Below are 22,557 nucleotides of genomic sequence, written 5' to 3'. Positions count from 1 at the left end.
ATTGAATACTATATTCAGACTATAAACAAAAATAAACTCATGTCTGTGTGATAAATATTGAAATTTTATGTTTAAAAGAATAATTAAGTAAAATGGATCATTAATATTACAAAACTTATGCCGATCATATAATTAATTTAACACTAATTCATTTATCATAAATACGTAGATATATCTTATATTTGAGAAAAATTAATAATTATTATAGAATTTGCGTGTGGCTAAAAAGGTAGTTTGTGTTTACAAACAAAAATGAATGGGATTAAATCGTAAAAAGATAATAAGGTACGGAAGGACAATAATAAATACGAAAAATTGAATTCAAATAGTAAGGCAGGAGGACACGAGTGAGCCCAACAGAGGCCAGCGAGCTGGTTCCGCATCCGGCTGATTGAATTTTAAGGGCGTCGGGCCAGCCCCAGCCCCAGCCCCAGCCCCCTCTGCTCACAAGCATTGGGAGTATCAAAATTCAAAAGGATAAACCTGTTTGCATTTGATTACGCCACACTTTTTCACCACTCGTCACCATCTGTGTTTATATATTAATTAAAAATAAATAATAATAAATTAAACACACCAATTTCATTTCATTTTCGTTGTATAATTGCTAGAAGAAGAAATGGAGGTTAAAGTTACAGCAGTAGCTTCGATCGAGAGTTGCTTCGTCTCTCTCCCTCTCTTCTTAATCCAAACCCTTGAGTCAACTCGCTCTGACTCGCTCCCACTCCCTCCTTTACTCGCTCTCGAGCTTCGCCACGCCGATCGTCTCTGGCACGTCTCCTGGTCCGGCTCTGCCTCCGCTTCTTCCAATATCGAGGTTTATTATCATCTCTCCCTCAATTGAATTTTAGTTGTATTGATTTTTTGTGTGGAATTGGCAATGTTAGCATATGATGAATAGTTGTTTTTAGCTCAGTGTCAGATTTATTCGTATTTATAAATTTTTAAATGGACTTATTCCGGTGCTTTGATTATTTGTGTAAAGTATTTGTTATTCGTTGTTAATGTGCTACATTGACAAATTTTTCTTGTTAAGGATTTAAGGCTTCCTCACTGTTTCTTCGATATCAGTTCTCTTGATTTATGTACGACAGCGTGTGATTTAAGTTCTCTTGATTTATGTACGACGGTGTGTCATTTAAGATAACAGGCTTGGTGTGTATTTCGTGTTAGTGTTTGGGATGTGGCAATTGTAGTTTCATTGCTGTGAATTAGCAGCATATGCAGCTCATGTTGTTTTCATCATTTTCCAGCTCGCTTCGTTTATCTTTTCTGCTCATATTCTTAATGTTTAACCTAGTTGAGTGTTTATTTTTTTAAGGGTTTAAGGTTACACTGTATGAACATGTGCTATAATGCTATTATAGTTACTATATGTTGCATTTTTCATAAATTATAAAAATGTAATATTTTGTTTCTGTATAAGGTTCATTTAAGTTTCTGTTGAGTGTACTGAATTACTCACCTATGTGTTTCACTGTTATACATGTAGATTGCTCAGCAGTATGCACACTGCATTGGCCTACCAAATCAGACAACTGTTCAAGTACGAGCTGTTCCTAGCCTGCCAAAAGCAACTCTTGTGACAATTGAACCTCACACTGAGGATGACTGGGAAGTTTTGGAGCTTAATGCAGAGGTTGCAGAGGCATCTATACTGAGTCAGGTTAATTTCTATTTACATTCTGTTTTTTGTTTTTTGTTTGGAGCTTAAGGGAAAGGGAACTGGGGTGAGATTGTTATATATTTTGACCAGATATTCCTAAAATAGTATTCCTTAATCAGGTCGGACTTGTCCATCAAGGAATGAGATTTCCACTATGGTTGCATGGTCGGACAATCATAACATTCCTTGTTGTCTCAACATTTCCCAAGAATCATATAGGTACCACTATTCTTGAATAATAATTATACTATCTTTTCTTTTGCTTCAACTCTGATTAGTTTTTTATTTTTCTTCCATAAATAGTCTTTTAATAGTAAGTTGTTCCTTTACCGTCACTCATGTAATCTTTGCTACATCAGTCTATTGAACAATATAATATGGAACTATTATTTTCTGCCCTAAAATGTTACTTTTAAATAATTACATACATTTTGGGAATGAAATATCGTCAGATTTCACAACTTGATGACCTGAATGTACTTTCTATAGTAAATAATTTCAGGGAAAGCCTTAGATGCACAGCATAACCTTGGAAACAGTCTCTTTATGAAAATTATAGGTAATGCTGGGTATATTCTTGACCTTCCCAAAACCCTGCTAATGTGGAAGACTATTTTTTATTCTGGTACAAATGTAGCTACTAGCTACTTATAATTAATTGGTTACAAACAAATCCTAATAACATTGAGCAAAATTTGTAGGTCGGTGGACTTTTAGAAAAGTGAACTTTGGTCATGTGTAGATGTTGGAATTTGGAGTATCACCTAATTTCTATAAACCTGATAGATAGAAATAACAACCATTTCAGTTAGACTTGGTTCTTATTGTTTGAATATATAGTAGGCTTCCCCTTCTCCCTGGGAAAAAAAGGATAGGTGAATGCTAAAATTATCAGGACTTTCTAAGATTTCGTACATCGGGAACATGAATGTAGACACCTTTATCCCACATTGTAGCACATAATTGGTTGAAAAACAAGGCACATATCAAATAAAAACGGCACCTGTGCTCTATATTAATTTTGATATTGGGTGATAATACTTATTTTAGTTTACGAGTATACGGTCTTTGCACTCTAGACAAGAGATACGAGTTTATGTTAACTATTGCGAAGTAATTTTCTTAATTTCTCCTTTTTTCTTAAAGATTGTGAAATAGTTGCATTTTTTCTTCAAATTGTTAGAATAAAGGATAGTATGTCGAAATATTTCATGGGTCAGAAAAGAGAAGCAGTTTTGATGCAGAAAAAGTACATATCTTTAAGTGTGTTAATTTCATATATCCATTCTTCCTTAAATCTGGCCTGCATCATAGTTCCTGTTTATTTTTATATTTAAATAAAAATAAATTATAATTGACTTGTAGTGCAATAAATTCTTGTTCCTCATCAAGTACCATTTTAGTGAAATGCTTTTTACATGAATCTAGTATTGGAAAGATTTTATGTACATGCTAAACAGCTAATATGATCTTGAAAAGCCTCAATCTACACTTTAAAGGTTTATAGATATTTATTTTAGTTATAATCTTGCTTTTAATAATAATTTGGAGGTTGGTTGCTTGTTACTATTGTTTTGCAACTTTTCAATGGTTAAAATGCTAGGATCTTTAGCTAGCCTATGTGTAGGTGTGATCGATTAATTTTTTTTTTTTGCTAAATGATCATATTTGACTTTCTATTCCTGAGATGTATGCTTATTGTTAAGTGTAATTTTGCTTTGCAAGTATGATGATTTCTCTCCGTTCACCTCAATAAACGTAATTTTGCTTTGCAAGTATGATGAATTTCTCTCCGTTCGCCTCAATAAGCGTAATTTTGCTTCACAAGTATGATGAATGTCTCTCCATTCACCTCAAGCACATGTTCTGTTGTTTACAGAAAGAATTCTTGCATTTCCTCAACTCATTGTGCCTAGAAGCGGAGATATGTTTCACTTTCAGTAATTATGTGCATCTGTGTGTGTACAGTAAATATATTGGTTAAGGGTCTGGATTTTCAGGGGAGTCTATAAAAGTGATATACTTTGTGTCTGAATATAAAATCTTGCATGTTATGGAGTTTCGGGGGTGAAGTATCTAGGACCTTTTATATGGCAAAATCCAGTTATTGGGCCCACAGTAGGTTTTTTTCCTCAATCATGGCAGATCCCTATGGGACATGGTTGTTGAAGAACACTTAAAACCCTGAAATTAATTGTTAACATTTGAATCTTTCCAGTGCAACTGAAGCCGGGAACTGAAGTTGCAGTTGCTCCAAAGAGAAGGAAAACCAATGTTGATTTTTCAGAAAGTTCATCTATTTTATCTTCTGTTGCAAAGGCACTTCTGCGAATCCAAGATCCAGATAGTAGATTTATTCACAACTTTGAGGCTGAAGGTGTCAAAATGGGTGTAGTGATCACTTCTGCTGTCTTTATTCATCCAGATACCGCAAAACATCATGGATTCAATTTGCTTCAATGTATGGTTATTGAGCCTAGATTGGCTCCAAAGGATAGCAAGACAAATCATCAAACAGTTAAACAAAAAACAAGGAGCTCAACAACAAAGGAAACCAATGGCGGAGGTCTAATTGATAAGCTGGACCATCGCCAGGCTATTGTTCGACTTTTATTTTCCGAGTCAGTAGCAAAGGGGCATATAATGCTTTCTCAGTCACTTTGTCTATATTTAAGAGCAAGTCGACACTCCTGTAAGTTGACTTCCTAGAAATATATACACGTACAGTATTTCATCTGACGTCTTTGAGCTAGATTTTCAGTTATCTTCTTCTTTAGACATAGAATGTACTTGTCTTCTAGTAACTGCAACTGTTGTTACTGAACCTTTATCAGGACAATACAAATATTTCACTCACATTATTGTTTTGTAATATGGATGTTTAGTGCTCAAATGTGAATTTCAATGAGAAAAAAATAATTTGAGATTATGATGGGATTCACTTGAATAGATGCTAAATACTAGTGATATGCTGTAGGGGTTTGCTGCCAATAGTTTTTTTTACCCAACTATCAGTGAATTCATGTAGTTCATATTGACCTAACTATCAGTGAATTCATGTAGTTCATATTGGTATCCTCCAAATTGGTATACAGTTGACACATTAGAATCACCAAACAAGGATATTAATTTTATTACTCACTTTCTTAAACTTATATGGAAGTCAGTTCTCATCTCACTTCCAGTGTAAAATATATTTGTCTTACAATTTTATGAACGTGTATACTGTGTTGAACTTGTAGTTTATTAAAATCAGTTTCTTCTTCTGATTATTTACTGGATAAGACGTTGTCTGTAATGAATCTTCTCCACGTGCAGGGATTTATTTAAGGCAACACGATATTAGTCCACGCAAAGAGATTTCTTCATTTTCTCTTTCGCCTTGTCAATTCAAGACTCTGAAAAAGGGCGTTTTCGATAATAACAGATCAGAAGCTCCAGTTGGTCAAAAGAACCGCCAAGTGAAACTTGACAAGATCTACTATGATACAGAAATGGGTGTAATTGATTGGTCAGTGCATGAGAAAATTCTTCCAGCGATATTTAATGAATCCCCTGATGATGATAATGATGTTACAGGACACAAAACTAGCAAAAGGCTGTTGAGCCTTTTGCGTTCATGGTGTTCTGTGCAGCTTCAAGCTGTTGTTTCCAGTGTGGGAGTGGATGTTAACTCGCTGATTCTAGGACAAAAAACACTGATTCATTTTAAACTGAAGGATCATGAGTTTGAAAATATTGAAAGGCTGGCAAAATTATGCAATGGTTCTTTGGGAAGAAGAAACAGGGCTGGGGAACTGTCTGTTGACATTTTATATGTTCTGTCTATTTCTGAGGAAAATCATATTGGAGAAAACATTGCAGCTTATGAACTTCCGCTTATGAAGACGAACAGTGAACAAAACAACCAGAGAAGGTTCGAACTGCCCCTGGATAAAGTGCAGTTGGATGAGGGAGTCTATTTTGATTCTGTCAAGGAACGGACCTATAACAAGTACCTGCACTCAACAGTTTCTTCCTTGGGCTGGATGGGCACAGCTGCATCCGATATAACCAATAGTAGGTATTTCTCTTCACATCTACCATGTCTTTATATGAACTTGCCTTCCTGTGACTTCTTACGCAATTATGCGTGTTTTTAACTAATGATATAAATTATCTTACACATGCTAGGAAGGCATTAAATTTTTTTAAAGACTCTTACTATTATCTTCTTCCCCACCGTCCTAAATTTTGTTTTCAACTCATCCTTAATGGGGTGTACACTGCTTCTGTTATAAAATAAACAAGTTCCATAAGCACAAGAAAAGTAGGAGGAAATGTAACTTATGATGAACATTGTTCTTCCTCGGTGATGAACTGTAATAGATTCAACGTGGAGCTTCAGCGCTTCTGTTATTCGCAGTATTTTAAAACTGGTATTAAGAGGTCAACTTGGGTATGCCAATTATGTTTAGCCTACATATTTTGATAAATAGTGAAAATTTATTTGTTTATACATGATGTGGAGCTTTTTTTTGTGTGTGCATAATATGAGCAAAACAATTTACTTTTATATGAGGCTATTTTCTTTATTTACTACTGTGATTGTGATACGGAATCACTGCCTTGTCAAGTATTGTTGGCTTGAAAATCCGATCCTGCTCACTTATAGGACCCTTGGCTCCCATGAAAACTTCCTTTCTTTTCACCTGCAGGGTTGACAGCATTGCTATCTCCTGTTTCTGCGAAGTTGTTTAGTTCCTACAGTCTTCCTTTTCCTGGACATGTTTTAATATATGGTCCCCCGGTGAGTTTCTTAAGTCTTTTTTCTTTATTCCGTAATAACATGATTCATTAGAAGAATGTGGTTTTTATTGCCATCGCAATATTGCATTTTCATGAACAGGAGAGTCCCTTGTGTGGAATATCCAGTTTATGCATTCTTGCTTTATAATCTCCATCTTTATTTCAGTATCATTTTCATTAGTCAATTTTCAATTCGGAACTTTCTAGTTTACACCCCTCCCCCCATTATGGCCTGTTATAAACATTCAAAACCAAACTTAGCATATGTTCATGTATCAGCAAAGATTGTGGGCGCAAAATAATAGATACAAATTTGAATTTTGTGGAGATATTAGTGGCCTTTCTTATTGCGTATTTTTTTAGTCAATTTGCTGTATACTTTTCAAGTTGATGAACCATGTTTCCTCTCTGCATTATGTTGGGAAACTTTTGTAAAATCGAGTTGTACTTTGTCATCATTGAATCATCATGTGAAGCATCATCATTTAGGTCAATGTGCTTATTTCTATTTAGGAACCTAGCATGCAATCACTATAATATACATCCAAAGCTAGTTAAATACATCTGGTGCCTCCGGCTGTGTCTTAGCTAAGAGATGATAAATGTATCATATATTAATATTAATTTTACAGAATATAAGTCACTATTCTTTAAGTCAGAAAGTACTTGAATAAATTCCAACTAATCAATTTCTTTATCTTACTTCATGAATTCACCGGTCCGCCAAGTCGGATGGTTGGATCGGTGATAAACCAGTATCTGGAAGTTCCATACAACCTGGTTTTGCTGATCAGAATCACAGTTTCTGATTTTTCAGATTTAACCTACATATAAAAAGCAAACCTGCATTACATAAGAAGCAAATGTGGGCCTTCTGGGGTTTGCAAACCTGATTTGGACGTGGATCTTAAGGATAAAGAGGATGCTGTGAACTTTCTAGATATCTTTTTTCTAGAAATTACCTTTCCGCATTGCTTGATTTATCTGCTGCATATAAAACGATCGATAATCTTGAAAATCCCCGATACTTAGTGACCTTGAAAATAAACTTTTCTGCATACTTTTATAACTTGCTGAAAATCTCCTATCTTCTTAATATGTCTTTGGTTCCATTTATGTATGCGGTGCTGCATCTTTTTGTTTTACTTCAGTAATAAGGATATTGAAATCACCTTTGGCACATATGTTTTTGTTAGGGTTCGGGAAAAACTTTATTGGCCACAGCTGTTTCAAAATCTGTTGGAGAACACAAGGACATTTTCGCACACATGTATGGATCCCTCTAATGTCTCATACTTTTCCTAAATGCTTTAACTTTATTGCTCGGACAATTGCTTTTTATACTTGGTTGGCTGTATAGCAGTTTCCTATTTGCATCCCGTCCTTAATCGTCATAGAATATCATGGGTTCTGATGGTGATCTCCTTATTTACTTTCTGGGTGTTAATATCGCAGAGTGTTCGTAAGTTGTTCTGGTCTTGCCTCAGAAAAGTCTCCAACTATCCATCAAGCAATTTCTGGTTACATATCTGAAGCACTTGATCATGCACCATCAGTTATCATTTTTGATGATCTTGATAGTATTTTAGCAACTTCATCGGATTCAGAAGGATCCCAACCCTCATTGTCTCTTATGGCCCTCACTGAATTTCTCACAGATATTATGGACGAATATGAGGTAATAGTTATGTTGCTAATGCTCGCATATCATTTAATTTTTCAATGTGAATTGAAATCAATTTAGATTATGAATGGTTATGGTTTTAGTGGTTAGACGTTATTTTTTTTTTGGTATGGAGTAATGTTTTTTCAAGAGGATAGCAATGACACTTATTAAAGCATAAAACCACTCTATGAGAGCTTAAATGTGAATATGGAAAACTGTTTATTCTTTTAGCGAACTCCCAATATTTTCTTCATTGGGATTATCTTAGTACCTTAGTATGAAGTAGATATTAATTAGATAGTTTTTTTATTATTAGGATTTTACTTGTTGGTTGGGTTCGGTCATAGGGTTTTACGCCTTTTTTAAGTGATGTAATATTTTATTTTTTTTGGACTTCGATTGGTGTTTGAAATTGAGATTTTTCTCTTGATATGGGTTGTGATATATAAGTTCCTCTCATATGTTGTTGAGAACTCCGAGGGTTATCCGGTTGAGTCACCCTATGGTTAGTTTCTACAAACTTATCTTGTTTTGCTTCCATAATTCCTTGTATCAGATTCTTATTTCTTGTACAGAAATATTGTATTTGTAAGTGTATCTGAATATGTCTATATGTGGGTAATTGCTTGAAGTGTTTTTTATACAAGATTTTTTTTTTGTCTTTATTCATAATGTAATTTTTTTTTGTTTCTTACATGGCCCGTTTGCCTCCATCATGAGTAGCTATTGGTTTTTATAAAATCAGGTGCATTATTATTGTTTATATTAAATACAATGTCTGCATCTAGGGACTCTTAAAATGAAAATCTTAACAGTCATATAGTGTGAATAGCGATTGTTGACATTATAACATTTGCTGTTTTTAATGAAACGATTAATTTTATCAGATGAGGATGCTTCCAGGAAAGGCTAGCTATATTTGTGTTCTGTGTTGTTAACCAAGTGTCTGTACACATAATAGGAAAAGCGGAGGAGCTCATGTGGAATTGGATCAGTTGCGTTTATGGCTTCTGCACAGTCCCTCAACAGTATACCACAATCTTTGAGCTCTTCTGGTTAGTTTGTATTCAAATAAATGGTCTGGAAATAATAAATTTTTGTACAAGTGTTGATATTGCTAATTTTTATTTGTATACAGGAAGGTTTGATTTTCATGTACAACTACCTGCTCCTGGGGCTGCAGAACGTGGTGCTTTATTGAAACATGAAATTCTAAGGCGTTCATTGCAATGTTCTGATGACGTTCTGTTAGAAATAGCTACGAAATGCGATGGTTATGATGCATATGATTTGGTAATTAATCTCCATTATATGGAAGTTAAGAGACATATTTACTTTGAACCGAGACATAAACATATTCTAGGAATTTTATATCTCGAGGCGGGGGCTAATTTCTCCAACAGTTTTGTACTCTATACAACTGGCCAGTGACATTCTACCAAAAGCTTGAATTGTTTCTCTGTTGATTAGTGTTTTTGTGTTATCTGTAGAGAGAGAATTTTGTATATACTACTGAAAAAGGAGCTGATGCAAACTGATAAAGATATTCAGTCATATAATAGTCACAGACAGAAACTGTCTTCCAATATATAGTTTTATATTTATTACTCCATGTAAACGGGTATTAGGCGGCCATGTAACAATGTATATAATATCCTTTGTCTGAGTTGCATCAAAAAATTATTCCCTATCGATAAATATTATTAGGTGGATATTCATTTACAGTAGAATTCTTGGTAGTCCGAGGGCTGGGTTCCTCATAAGTCGTAAGGTTGTGGGCTCTAGCCTCTAGGTAGCAACTGCTTACATATTGCGGATATTGGCTTTTATTTTTGCATAGATTCTTGATCTGATGATGTGTCTTAGTTACATGGTAAGTCTTTAGTGAATTATAATAGAATTAGTCAATTAGAAGTACTTAAACCAGTTTAGGGGGAAGAAATTTAACATTTCAAATTTTACAGGAAATTTTGGTTGATAGGTCCGTTCATGCTGCCATTTGCCGATTTGTCTCACGGGATTTGGATTGTGGAGAACAAACGAAACCTACTTTAGTTAAAGATGACTTTTTGCAAGCAATGCACGAGTTTCTTCCTGTAGCCATGCGTGACGTCACGAAGATTGCTTCAGAAGGGAGTCATCGTGGTTGGGATGATGTCGGCGGTCTTACTGAAATTCGAAATGCTATCAAAGAGGTATATCATTTCCTCTTACAACATTTTTTCAATAATTATTCTTACAATTTAATTTGGCTGAACAGCAATTTGATGGTTATTTGACCATAGGACCCGGGGACAAAACAAAAGCGTATATGTACTTCTGATGAAGGCGTACGTTTGAGAAATCCATTATTGCAAAGTACTTAATCGAGATTGTAATTTTTAAATAAAATTTTGAATTACTGTTCATGGTTCAGTGTACCGCTTGTGTAGCCTATGCTAATTACTTTAGTTCTCACATTGAACTACAAGCAGGGTAAAATATAGAGAGTAGTGGTTAGTATGTGGAAGGAAGAATATGAAAAGTAAGCAATAAAGGAGGGTGGTTTATTACTTTAAAGACACTACGTATGTAAATTATTAGTATCATTATTATTATTTATTGTTATTAACCAAAATTAAGTTATCATTATCATCATCGTCATCATTGTTTTTGGCCCCAACCCTAATGTAGGATTGGTTTCAGGGCCTTGGTTGTCTACTTGTCTTGATATTTGAGCATCATATTTAGACAAAATTTTCATTCCAATTGTGTTAGTACGGATCCAGCTTGGTTGACTTTGCTTATGTAGAAGAACTTTATAATAGTTAACTAAAATAAGGTTAAACAATAGAACTTATATGTCTCCTCACTATCTGTTATACAAGTACAGGTTTCAGATGTAAAACAAATACAGAAGATTTCCCCTGAGCTATGTTAGTTTATTCAAGAAACTGTATATATGTTTTCTGGATTTGCCTTTTATACTGTAAAGGTACTTGCTTCCCGTAAAACAATGTTGGTTTTGTTGTGGTTTTTGTAATAGATGATTGAGATGCCGTCAAGGTTTCCGAATGTCTTTTCGCATGCTCCTTTAAGAATGCGGTCAAATCTACTACTATATGGCCCGCCTGGTTGTGGAAAAACTCATATTGTCGGTGCTGCTGCTGCCGCCTGTTCGCTTCGATTTATCTCTGTCAAAGGTCCCGAGCTGCTGAATAAATACATTGGCGCGTCTGAGCAAGCTGTAAGAAAGAAATGTAGCCCTAGTATGAGTTTTATATATTTTTGAAACCCTTTTGGAAACTGATCATAGAAGTTACCTGGTTGCAATTGTTTTTGAAGACTTGTTGTTGCAAATGGTTATCATATTTGTTACATATGAGGATGCATTGGCAATATGTTGTCCACCAGATGTATATAGGGTCATGCTCTTATGGGAACCAAATTAAATTGAGAACTGTGAGAACTAAATCAAGTTGTCAAAATATCTTGAACATATCACCGATAATATTGTGTGTTTTATATACATGTATTAGGAAATTTGCTTTATTTCTCACGGTTGTCATTTTAAGTTAGTTCTCATTTGACCATTTGCCTAATATCTATTTAAACATTTATACAAACATGTATATGTCCATCTTTTATATGTATATCTAGACGCTCATACACACACACACACATATTGCAAAAAGAGAAGCCCACCAGATGGAAAGCTATGCTGTTAAGGTGAAGTTGTTTGTAGGAGTATAGGATGCCACTGGACTATGAACCAAATGAGAGTTTATCATGTTGGTCAATTTTAAAGAGGCCGCCACATATTTGGATGAGTAGGATAAAAAGAAATCTGGGTAGGGGTAAACGAGGATGCCTTGTTTATTCCTGTGCGAGGACTCTAAGGCAACATCATGATAACAGTGGTGGCTATGTAAAGCAGTTTTAGCTCATACAACTGAAAGCAATGCTATCAACATCTCCTGTTTGGTAGGCTACGGCCTTCAAAAATTTGTAGAACTTGTGCAGTCTTAGTGATTAATAGATTCGTGACCAAAAAGATTATAGAACATCCAGTAAAGTTAAAATAATTGTAGGGGTGCTTTTAATTAGTATTGTAAAATGCGGGTTGTGGTCAACGTTGAAGAAAAAATGACAAGTTTGCTTGTGCCTAGGCAAATTAGTGTCCCATCAGGTATTAGAATTTGAGAGCAGCAACTGGCTATTTGATGAATTTGAAATAGTGTTCTTCTATTAGATCAAGTTCTTCACTTATTCGAGTGTATTATCGGAGTGGTTCAATTAGTACCTCTGAACTATAATCTATTACATGTTCATGGAAACATAAATGATGAACATGAGTACTTGCTGAATCATCGTACTGTATGGAACTGGATGTGTTGCTTTTTCTATTCTTTTGAACTTAGATTTCTTTGGATATGCAGGTTATATTAATCACCTTAAATAAACATTTTTGAGATATTATTGTTAAAAAAACCCTTCTAGAAAATCATAGTAACCGGTTTGGAAATTTAAGCATATGCATACAATTTGGAAAATCGTTTTTTAATGTGCATCAAGCACATATAAGATCTATGTCATAGGTGGGTGTATATTTTGAACTTTTATGAACTTTTATGAACTTTCTGAGTTCTGCTTAATGCATTGTTCTGAATAGTGGTCTCGATATTAGGTCCGGGATATATTCACAAAAGCGTCTGCTGCGGCTCCATGCCTTCTCTTTTTCGATGAATTTGATTCCATTGCGCCGAAGAGAGGACATGATAATACTGGAGTGACTGATCGAGTTGTTAATCAAGTTAGTTTCTAAATTAGCTGTACTCTTTCATTTCATGCTTTTTTGGAAGGTTCTTTGTCAACATTGGAGGTAATTTGTTTTCCTTCCTTTGGTAGTTTTTGACCGAGTTAGATGGTGTTGAAGTCTTGACAGGAGTGTTTGTTTTTGCTGCCACCAGGTGATCTGTTCTCGACACTTGACTCCTTTCTTTTTGTGTTTAGATTTTGAAAGGATTCTATCCATAATGGGTATACACCTTTCTTTATTTCTCGGAAAGTACTTGAAATATTTTTTGATGGTGATCAATGGACTGAATAGATCATTTGTAGAATTGTTAGTTGTTACTTCTCCTGGTTATACACTTGATATTAAGAGATATTTACAAAATATTTATAGCTAGACTGGGGATTCCAATAGGGCGGGGACCTTTTTTAGAAACTTTTTCTGCATAATTTTTGCTTTGCCCCACCTGCCTCGTGTAACTGCAATATTATTTTTGCAATCCACATATCCGGCCACGGCGATTTCCTTCTCCATTCCGTTTGATTAATTATTTGCTAAACTAACTATACTTGAACTCTAGGATATTTATTGCCGGTTAAAGTGCATGCAGTTTTGATCCATTACAATTGCATATTATTCATATAGTCCTAATCAATTATGAGATAAGATGAAAATCTATTATTGATTAGTTGAATATTATTCAGTAAAAACAATATAAGGAATTTTCATATTATTATTCTAGGGGTGGGGTTTTCCCAGGCCTCGATTTTTTGTACACCGGGGGGGGGGGTGGGTGTCCCCAAATTACCTGTTCCATTGAGAATCCGTTATCTTTATATAATTAGTTAAACTATGTTACGTAGTATAAGCCAGTGTTGCTTCGAAATCGGATCATTGCACATCTTGGTAAAGTGAAGGGGAAGACAGTATGCTGTATATATTTGAAGTCTCTGGATGTAGCTTAACTGGGTAGGCCGTAGGCAGCAACCCGTGGTTGACTGTAAGAAATGCTGCTATAAGTTTTTTTGTTGGAGAAAAATTAGTTGTAATAAGAAACTAAGTTAGGAATCAACTTCAGTGTGTTAGATCTTTCCTAATGTCATTTCATTTCTTCTTCAATTGCCTTTGTCTTGCTATCCCTTGATAAATGATAATAATAATTGATGGAAAAAGATACCAAATAATGACAGGGCTCATGGTAATTAATAAGATAAAATTGCAAAGATGTTAAGTACACGATGGTTCCTTAAAAAAACTATAGAATTTAAATTGGTAGGGAAGAAGTTGTCACCATCGTAAGAGCAATACAAATATCAGTATTACTTGTATGGAGCTCATAATTAGGAGTGGAGTTGTTTCCTTATGGACCAAATGATCTTAACGAGCCAGGATTAATATATCCATAGAAATATACTCTGGAGTATCTGATTAATTTTTTTAGATATTACAGTTTATTTAGTTCTTTACTTACCACTTAATAGAAAGTCATCGAACTTGTATCACTGTTCTTCTATTTCATCTCCAAATTGCATATTATCTTTAACAATTTATTGATATGTAATCAACTAACAACATGTTTCACTTTTATGTTATATTTTGCTGAAAGTTTCACTTCACTTTTATGTTGAACAAGATGTATTGAAATTTATTTTCAATTTTTTACGATGTTGCATTAATTTGGAATATTTTCTTATCAGCATCAATATGTAGTATGTAGCTTGATTCTATTGGCCATCTCTTACATTTATCTTCTTGTTGAGTGAAATCTAACTATGCAAATTTGCTAAAGCAGTAGACCAGATTTACTTGATGCTGCATTGTTACGGCCTGGTAGGCTAGACCGGCTTCTGTTTTGTGACTTCCCTTCACAACATGAGAGGCTGGATATCCTCACAGTACTTTCTAAACAGGTTAGATAATTTTTTTGATTATTATATAATTTTTAAATAACGACCGAGTTTTTTTTTGTTTTTTAAGATGAATCTTGTATATTGTTGTCTTAAATGGTGACTCGCTATTTAGGTTTTAAAATTGGCATTGACATAGATTACGGAATAGCAATGATTCCGTGTGCATGTAACCACAAGTCTAGAATGTGAACTTTATAGTTAATGGTAACATGAATGTAGCTTTTTCCCAAGAAAGATAACTTTGTAGTTTTTTTAAGTTGGATCATCAATTCGTTAATAAACTTGAAACAAATTGGTACTGGTAAAAATACTTAACTTGATGAGTACAATAGTTCTAGTACCATGCGTTGAAGGACAAGGTTGGGGATAGGATTGGAGATTGATTTCCTAGGATGAGATCTCAGATTGCTTGCCTGGATAAATTTTAGAAAGTGCTTATTCTTAGTTTCTCACCACATATTTGGTAGCTAAATTTATCAGCTTATCCAACCAACTGGACTTATAGGCGACTAGGGGTGATATGAATTCCTTGCAGACAAATGAAACCAATACTAATAATAAGTGACAAGAATTAAGCTTAATAGATATTTGTTTTCAAATATTCCGTCTTAATACAGTAATTCTTGTGAATCATTTGTAGGCTGTAACCTGTAGCTATGGAGTGATATGAATTTTTATACAGTAGCTTCGTTCTTATGTGTTCTAAATCAGTATTGCTACCTTTTTCTTGTTATTTATTTGTTCTGAATAGTTTCTGTTGCTAGCATGCAACGGAAAAACAAAATCTCAAACTATCCAGCTGCTGCATCCTTATTTTATTTCCTTATGGTTCAAGTCTTCAAAATGTGTGACCCTTTTGGTCTCTTAAACTTTTCTCCAGTTACAGATGACTACAGATGTTGACTTTGATGGCCTTGCACGTATGACTGAAGGATTTAGTGGCGCTGATTTGCAAGCTCTTCTATCAGATGCGCAACTTGCGGCAGTCCATGAAATTCTTAGCTGTGAAGACAGCAACAAGCCTGTGAAAGTTCCAGTCATTACCGATGCTCTTTTAAAATCTGTTGCTTCCAAGGCGAGACCATCGGTTTCAGAAGCCGAGAAGAGGCGATTGTACTCTATATATAGCCAGTTTATGGATTCAAAAAGATCTGCTGCTGCACAGGTCTCTTTTGCTTATCTAATGCATCTTTAATAAATTGATCTATTAATTTAAAAGATTGTGTGTTAAATAAAATGCTAATCTGCAGTCCAAAGATGTGAAGGGCAAAAGAGCAACTCTGGCATGAGCAACAAGAAGCAGTAGTCCTAAGATTAGGGTAGGCGAACTGAAAATGATGTGTATTTTTCAAGAGCTGTCATTGCATGTTAAGATATACCATTGCACGGTGTATATCGATATTCAGTATGATGTGACTATAGATCTGTGTACATTTTTTTATTATTGCTTGGTTCTGCATAAAATATTTCGGAAGAGGAGGTTCATTTAAGTAGTGCTTAGTTCGTAACCGGAAGTCCTGTAATTCACATGCTACGAGTGGTCAAGTGCTTGTACTTTAATTGGTCAGTAACTTTTTTTTTTGTCTTCTCTTCCCCAGCCATACTTCCAGTTCAAACAAATCAAACCCCAATCTTTCATAAGATTCCGGGCATCAGAGAAACACCTGTCAACATATTATTCTATAAATATGTTTATTTTTTGCCGAACTTAAATATTTTTAACGAAGTTATGCTTTCATAAAATATTCCATATAAACTAATACATTTTTACGATAATCTAGGTACTAACATATAACATATGTATTTTTCGGAATCTTTAATAATACTCGATCCAATTTAAATTAGAAAAAAGCCCGGCCCGATTCGTCCCGGAAAAAAGCCCGGTTAGGCCCGCCTCGAGAACCCAAACGGGCTCTGATATTTTCGGAAAGCTCAGCCCGGTCCGGCCCGGTCAAAAATCAAAACCCGAAAAACTCGGTCCGGTTAAAGTCCGAACTTTTTAAGGTCCGGTCAAAACCCGGCCCGGTGGGCCTTTTATGCACCGGGACTTTTGTGCATCTCTACTTTCAATACAGGCAAGAGGGAAGAGTGATGCGTTTGAATATGATAACGTAAGGAGAAATATAAAATGAGTAATCAGGGAAGAGTGGTAGATATATATATTTTTCTTTTGCAAAATAAATTGTATTAGAAATAAACGCAAGAGGACATTCTACTAGAAGATGTATATACCCCTGATCCTGAAAAAAAGAATGGGTAAATCGAGAAGATTAGTGTAGCTATAGTCTAAACCATCGGACATTCGGACCTAACTGAAAAACTGCAATTAGTACATAAAAGCTCAACTAGGAAACAAAGATGCATGAAATAAAACGTACTGGTTAAACCAATATTTCTAACTGCTGGGTCTGGAAAACAAATATACTATAAAAATATATTTTCCGATGATAACACTTTTGATGCACGGCGCACGCTGTTGTGAATGATCTGAGCCTTTAAGTGTGATTTGTGCAGATTATGCATTTGGTGGTTTGTTTCCTTTGCCGCAAAATGAGCTGCCAGTGAATAGAACAGCATAGCTAGAGTTTTGTATACTTTTCCCCAATTTTCAACAACAAACCTTGCCTGTTAGAGAGGATAACCAAAAATATTCCCCCAAAAATGATTCATGTCATTATTTTATTTTTGAGATTCATATTAACACAAATATCAAATAGCACACTCTATTTTATTAATAAGTAAACAGCTTAATGACAACTCATCGTTTAGTAACATATTCGGCAAGGGTTTTGGGACCCTAGCATTTCTCGTCAGAAATTGATCATGTGTAACAAGAACACCACTCTCATTATCAGCTTGACAATAAAGGGGATAGACGTTGAACCTGCATACCAAACTAATTACATGCAGCGCACCGCTCATTGACAACCATAATAGGGTAGAGAATTTTTGGAATATAAAAACTGTGCCAAATTGCTAGTAGTAAATATGGTGGAGCAAAAACTGCACTTACAAAAGAGCCCCCCTGTTAAACGGATGTTTACCAACTGGGAAAAGGTGCTAATTCCTAACAATCATTTGCCAGATAAGCGATATCTAATACACTGTTTCAGAATCCTTAGAACAATATGTTAAGGGTCCGGATGTAAGATTTTTTTTTTTTTTTTTTTGCGTTCCGCGGAAGGGCTTTTTCCCCTTCCGTGGAAAGGGAAAAAAACCTTCCGCGGAACGCTAAATTTTTTTCTTTAAATCTATATCCTTGAAATATAGATCCGACGCCCCTAGAATAGTATGTTAGATAAAGTTTATGTAACACATGATTTCCGGGGAACATGACCCCTTCGAAAATAGTCCCTTTCGGGTTACAGGGCGAAGATAGTGATTTTATGGGTGGTGGCCCTAAATATCATTTTAGGGAGTAAAAAATGCTCCATAATGTCACTTCTGGAAACAATGGCCAAACCTCTATCACCTCAAGACACTATATTGTGTAGTGTTTAGGCAATAAGCCCAAAACGCCACATGGTATAATATTATCCTTATTTTTTTTGAATGTACAAAACATGACTTTAAGTAGTGTTTTGGCACCAAACACTAGTGTTTTGGCACCAAAACACTACTTCATCTAGCGTTTACATATATAATTTTTCAAAAAAAAATATTTTTAACCTCAAATAAAAAATTGTTAATTCTTAAAATACTAAAAAATTATTTAAATTGTTTCTAAAACCCAAAAGGGGATTGATAAATCCTAAAATGTTAAAAATTATTATATAAACTACACCATTAAATTTTAAAATTGTTTAATTTAAAGTTTATATTTTTTATTCCTAAGCCCTAAACCCTAGCTTAAATTAGGGTTTAGGCTATAAGCCCTAAACCCTAAATCGGTTATTAATTTTCTTTTTAATATTTTTAAAACCCAATAAGGGGTTGGTGAAACCCTAAATGATAAAAATTGTTAAATCTTGGTATAATCTTAAATTTTAAAAATATTAAATAAAAAAAAATAATGAAAACGTAACATTAAGTGATGTTTCCGGTACCTTAAACAATATACTAAAAGGAGCTCAAAATAAGGAAAACAATTAAAAAAGCATAAAACGTTACATGAAGTAACATTTCTCTTTTGAAAAGTATAGGGTTTTTGGTGAATTTCCAAACGCTACACGATGTAACATGATCATGTGTCAATTTGGGACATAATTTTCAGAAGTGATATTTTGGACCATTTACACTCCAAAGTGATATTTTGCTCCATTACTCGATTTTTCGGAGCCACTGCTATGCGCCGATGCATAACTAAATTCACCGATGCAAATTTAACATTTTTTCTTGTAAGATATATTTGAGACGTCATGTCTAAAATGTTTCATATTTAGTTTTCAGATCTTGACTAACATGAAATATCATGACTTACTGGAATCAGTACTTACTGGAATCAGAACATAATATCAGGACTTAAGGTCATATCAGAACTTAAGTACGGGAGGACTTATAGTTAAGGAAGGAAGCTGATTAACAGTAGAAGATCGAGACTAAAACAAAGGAAGATATGCATGGAAAGAGTTAGAGGACTGAAAGACTTGTAGAAGATATCTGATTGATATATTTTAGGAGACATAATTATATTTCATATCAATTAGAATATATCTTGTAACTGTGTAGTATATAAACACATCTTAGGGTTTACACTATATGTGTTATCATTATCGAGATACATTATTTATTGTAACCTAGCAGCTCTTAGTGATATTTGTTCATCACTGAGAGATAACAGTTCCATTGTAACATAATTTATTATATCGAATATATCTGTTTACTGTTACTTGTTCAATATCGATTTGATTGTAATAACACTGTATTCAACCCCTTCTACAGTGTTGTGTGACCTAACAAGTGATATCAGAGCTTATCTGTTAACACACATACGGTAAAGATCCAAACAATCATGTCTGAAGAAGCACAAACTCCAACCAAGCCCACCAAAACTGAAGAAACTAAAAACACTCAAATTCACAGTCGATATGAGACTATTAGGGTTCCCATACTGAGACCTTCTGAGTATCCCATATGGAAAGTGAAGATGGCTATGTTTCTGGAAGTTACAGATCCAGAATACCTTGATAGGATTAATGAAGGACCATATAAGCCTACCAAGCTCTCTGTTGCAGTTGCAGATCAACCAATAAAGACCATACCCAAGGATAAAAGTGAGTATACAGCTGAAGATATCTCATCTATTGCCAAGGATGCAAGGGTAAGACATTTGCTGCATAGTACCATTGACAATGTCATGTCAAAAGGGTAATTAATTGCAAGACTGCAAATGAGATATGGGATGCTTTGGAAACAAGGTGCCAGGGAACTGATGCAATCAAGAAGAACATGAGGACTATACTCACTCAAGAGTATGAGCACTTTGACTCAAAAGCTGATGAGTCGTTAACTGAATTATATGATAGGTTTGTCAAACTCTTGAATGATCTGTCACTGGTGGACAAGGAATATGATATTGAAGATTCAAATATGAAATTTCTTTTAGCTCTTCCTGAAAATTGGGATTTGAAGTCTACTACCATAAGAGACAACTATGCTCTTGATGAAACTATTCTTGATGAAATTTATGGTATGCTCAAGACTTATGAACTTGAGATGGATCAAAGGAGCAAGAGACATGGGAGAAAGTCAAGGATAGTTGCTCTTAAGGCTGGGGAGGAATCTGTTGTGCAAGACATGCCTGTATCATAACAAGACTAAGTCATTCTGACAACCCTAAGATTAGTTGTATTGTAACCTTAATCTGTAATTCATACTTGTAACACTTAATGTCTGTAAAATGTAAATGGAGCAGACTGGAGCATTTTTCCCTAAACAGTGTCAAGCCTAAGAATTCTATCTGGAAGAAGATCAAGAAGGTCATGCCTCAGAAGAATTATGAAGAAGCTTGGAGTTGAATAATTCTGTTTGGTGAAAAACATTTTAAGTCAAGATCTCTACAAGTCACAGAATTAGTGTTATAGAGAAGTCATTCGAGATCTCAGAAAGACTAATCGAGAACTCAGGAATTGTCTATCGAGAACTCAGGAATTGTCTATCAAGAACTTAGGAATTGTCTATCGAGAACTCAGGAAATGCTATTGGAGATATCGATAAGTCAGATACCCATTCGAGAACTCAGAAGATATCGACAAGTATACATTCATTAGAGAACTCTGAGTTATCGATAAGCCAAAGTCCATTAGAGAACTCTGAGTTATCGATAAACCAAAATTCACTAGAGAACTCAGAGTTATCGATAAGTCAAGTCATCAATGAAGTTTCAGAGATATCGACAAGCCAACATGCCTATCGAGATGTCGAGTTTCTCTACAGCTTAATTGGAGATCTCGAAGTGAAGAAATTTCTCTAAGTACAGAATTACAGAACAGTTCAATATCCAAGGTTGCAAATAAACAAACAATTCACACAGTTGGATTGATAAGTCTACAAAAAGCAGTTTGAGAGATGTGCAAGATCAATGGAAAGATTAACTGACAGAGGAAGATTAAAGTAAACACGGGATGCTAAGGATATGCTAAGCCAAAAATGGAAGATTAGCTTTTCTATAAATAGAAATGACAAATGACAGTTTAGAAAAGCTAATAGCATGTTTATTATCCACTGTGTAAACCAGCAGTTAACTGAGTTATAAAGTTAACATTGGTCCTCTAGTTATACGAAACAATCTAGATAGAAAATCTAGTAATTCTCTCTCAAGAAAGAAGCTAAGTTCTAAAACAATAACTTAGAGATTTTGTAGCAAAACACTGCTTGATTTTTAATATAAATTTAAGTGAGTTTTGAAGATCTTTGTTTTACATATTTGCACAGTTATTTATGTTTAACATCTATTCTACTAAATCATTGATAACAACCAACTGCTAAAGCCAAATTCGATCAAAAATCAAACATTTAAGCCAAAACACATTCACCCCCCTGTGTTGTATTCATACCTAACAAGTGGTATCAGAGCAAAATCTGAAAGTAAACAGATTAGATCTTGGAAAAATGAATACACAGAAAATCAGTAGTATCAAGATTCCTCCCTTTGATAAGGCCAACTACACTTTATGGAAAAAGAAAATGTTGCCGTTTATAAGAATGGCCAATCACCTTTACATTGGTATCCTCAAGAATGGGCTCTTCACTCCTGTGGTTAGAGTTGAGGAAACCACAGATGGAGACATGGTTATTCCAGCTCATTATGCTCCCAAGGATCCTTCTGAGTATACTGAACCTGAAAGAGAGAAAGTTTCCCTAGACAGTGCTTTGCAACTGATACTAATTGAGTCACTTGACAATGTAATGTATAATAACATTGTCAACTGTGACACTGCTAAACAGATCTGGGAACAGATTGAGATACTCTGTGAAGGAACTGAGGAGGTTAGGTCAAATCAAAGAAGGATATTGATTTCTCAGTATGAGGATTTTATGGCTAAACCAAAGGAGGGTATTACTGATGTACTTGAAAGGTTTAATAAGTTGATAAATGACTTGCAGCTTCATGATAAATTTTATGATGTCGAAGAAGTGAATTGAAGTTCTTCCTTACTCTCCCTGATCATTTGAAATAAAAGATCTCTGCAATCAGAGAAGGAAGGGATTTGAGTAGAATCACACTGGAAGTGCTCTATGGGGTTCTGAAAACTTATGAACTTGAAATGATTCAAAAGAAATCATTAAGGGCTGGTCAAGGATATGTACCGGC

The 22,557-nt window shown here is 34.7% G+C and overlaps 1 protein-coding gene across 2 annotated transcripts; it reads left to right on the top strand.

The window, feature by feature from the left end:
- Positions 1-444: 444 nt before the first annotated feature.
- Positions 445-16,392, top strand: LOC141712862 (peroxisomal ATPase PEX1). 2 transcript variants are annotated; one of them, XM_074515963.1, is made up of 17 exons: positions 445-817; positions 1,493-1,666; positions 1,786-1,885; positions 3,885-4,358; positions 4,985-5,725; positions 6,364-6,455; positions 7,651-7,724; positions 7,910-8,132; positions 9,082-9,175; positions 9,259-9,413; positions 10,085-10,315; positions 11,146-11,346; positions 12,787-12,912; positions 13,008-13,069; positions 14,687-14,804; positions 15,685-15,969; positions 16,055-16,392. In XM_074515963.1, exons 1-17 carry the CDS (start codon positions 620-622, stop codon positions 16,091-16,093), a joined length of 3,387 nt encoding a protein of 1,128 aa, XP_074372064.1. In that variant the 5' UTR covers positions 445-619; the 3' UTR covers positions 16,094-16,392. The 2 variants fall into 2 exon arrangements, with proteins under 2 accessions (XP_074372064.1, XP_074372065.1); XM_074515964.1 differs by lacking the exons at positions 445-817; positions 1,786-1,885 and having other exon boundaries at positions 1,528-1,666.
- Positions 16,393-22,557: the final 6,165 nt, after the last annotated feature.

Source organism: Apium graveolens, chromosome 3 (genome assembly GCF_009905375.1).
Source record: "Apium graveolens cultivar Ventura chromosome 3, ASM990537v1, whole genome shotgun sequence".
NCBI classification, from domain to species: Eukaryota; Viridiplantae; Streptophyta; class Magnoliopsida; order Apiales; family Apiaceae; genus Apium; species Apium graveolens.
The sequence above is the reverse complement of the archived record's forward strand: the minus strand, read 5'-3'. Positions and strand labels throughout refer to the sequence as shown.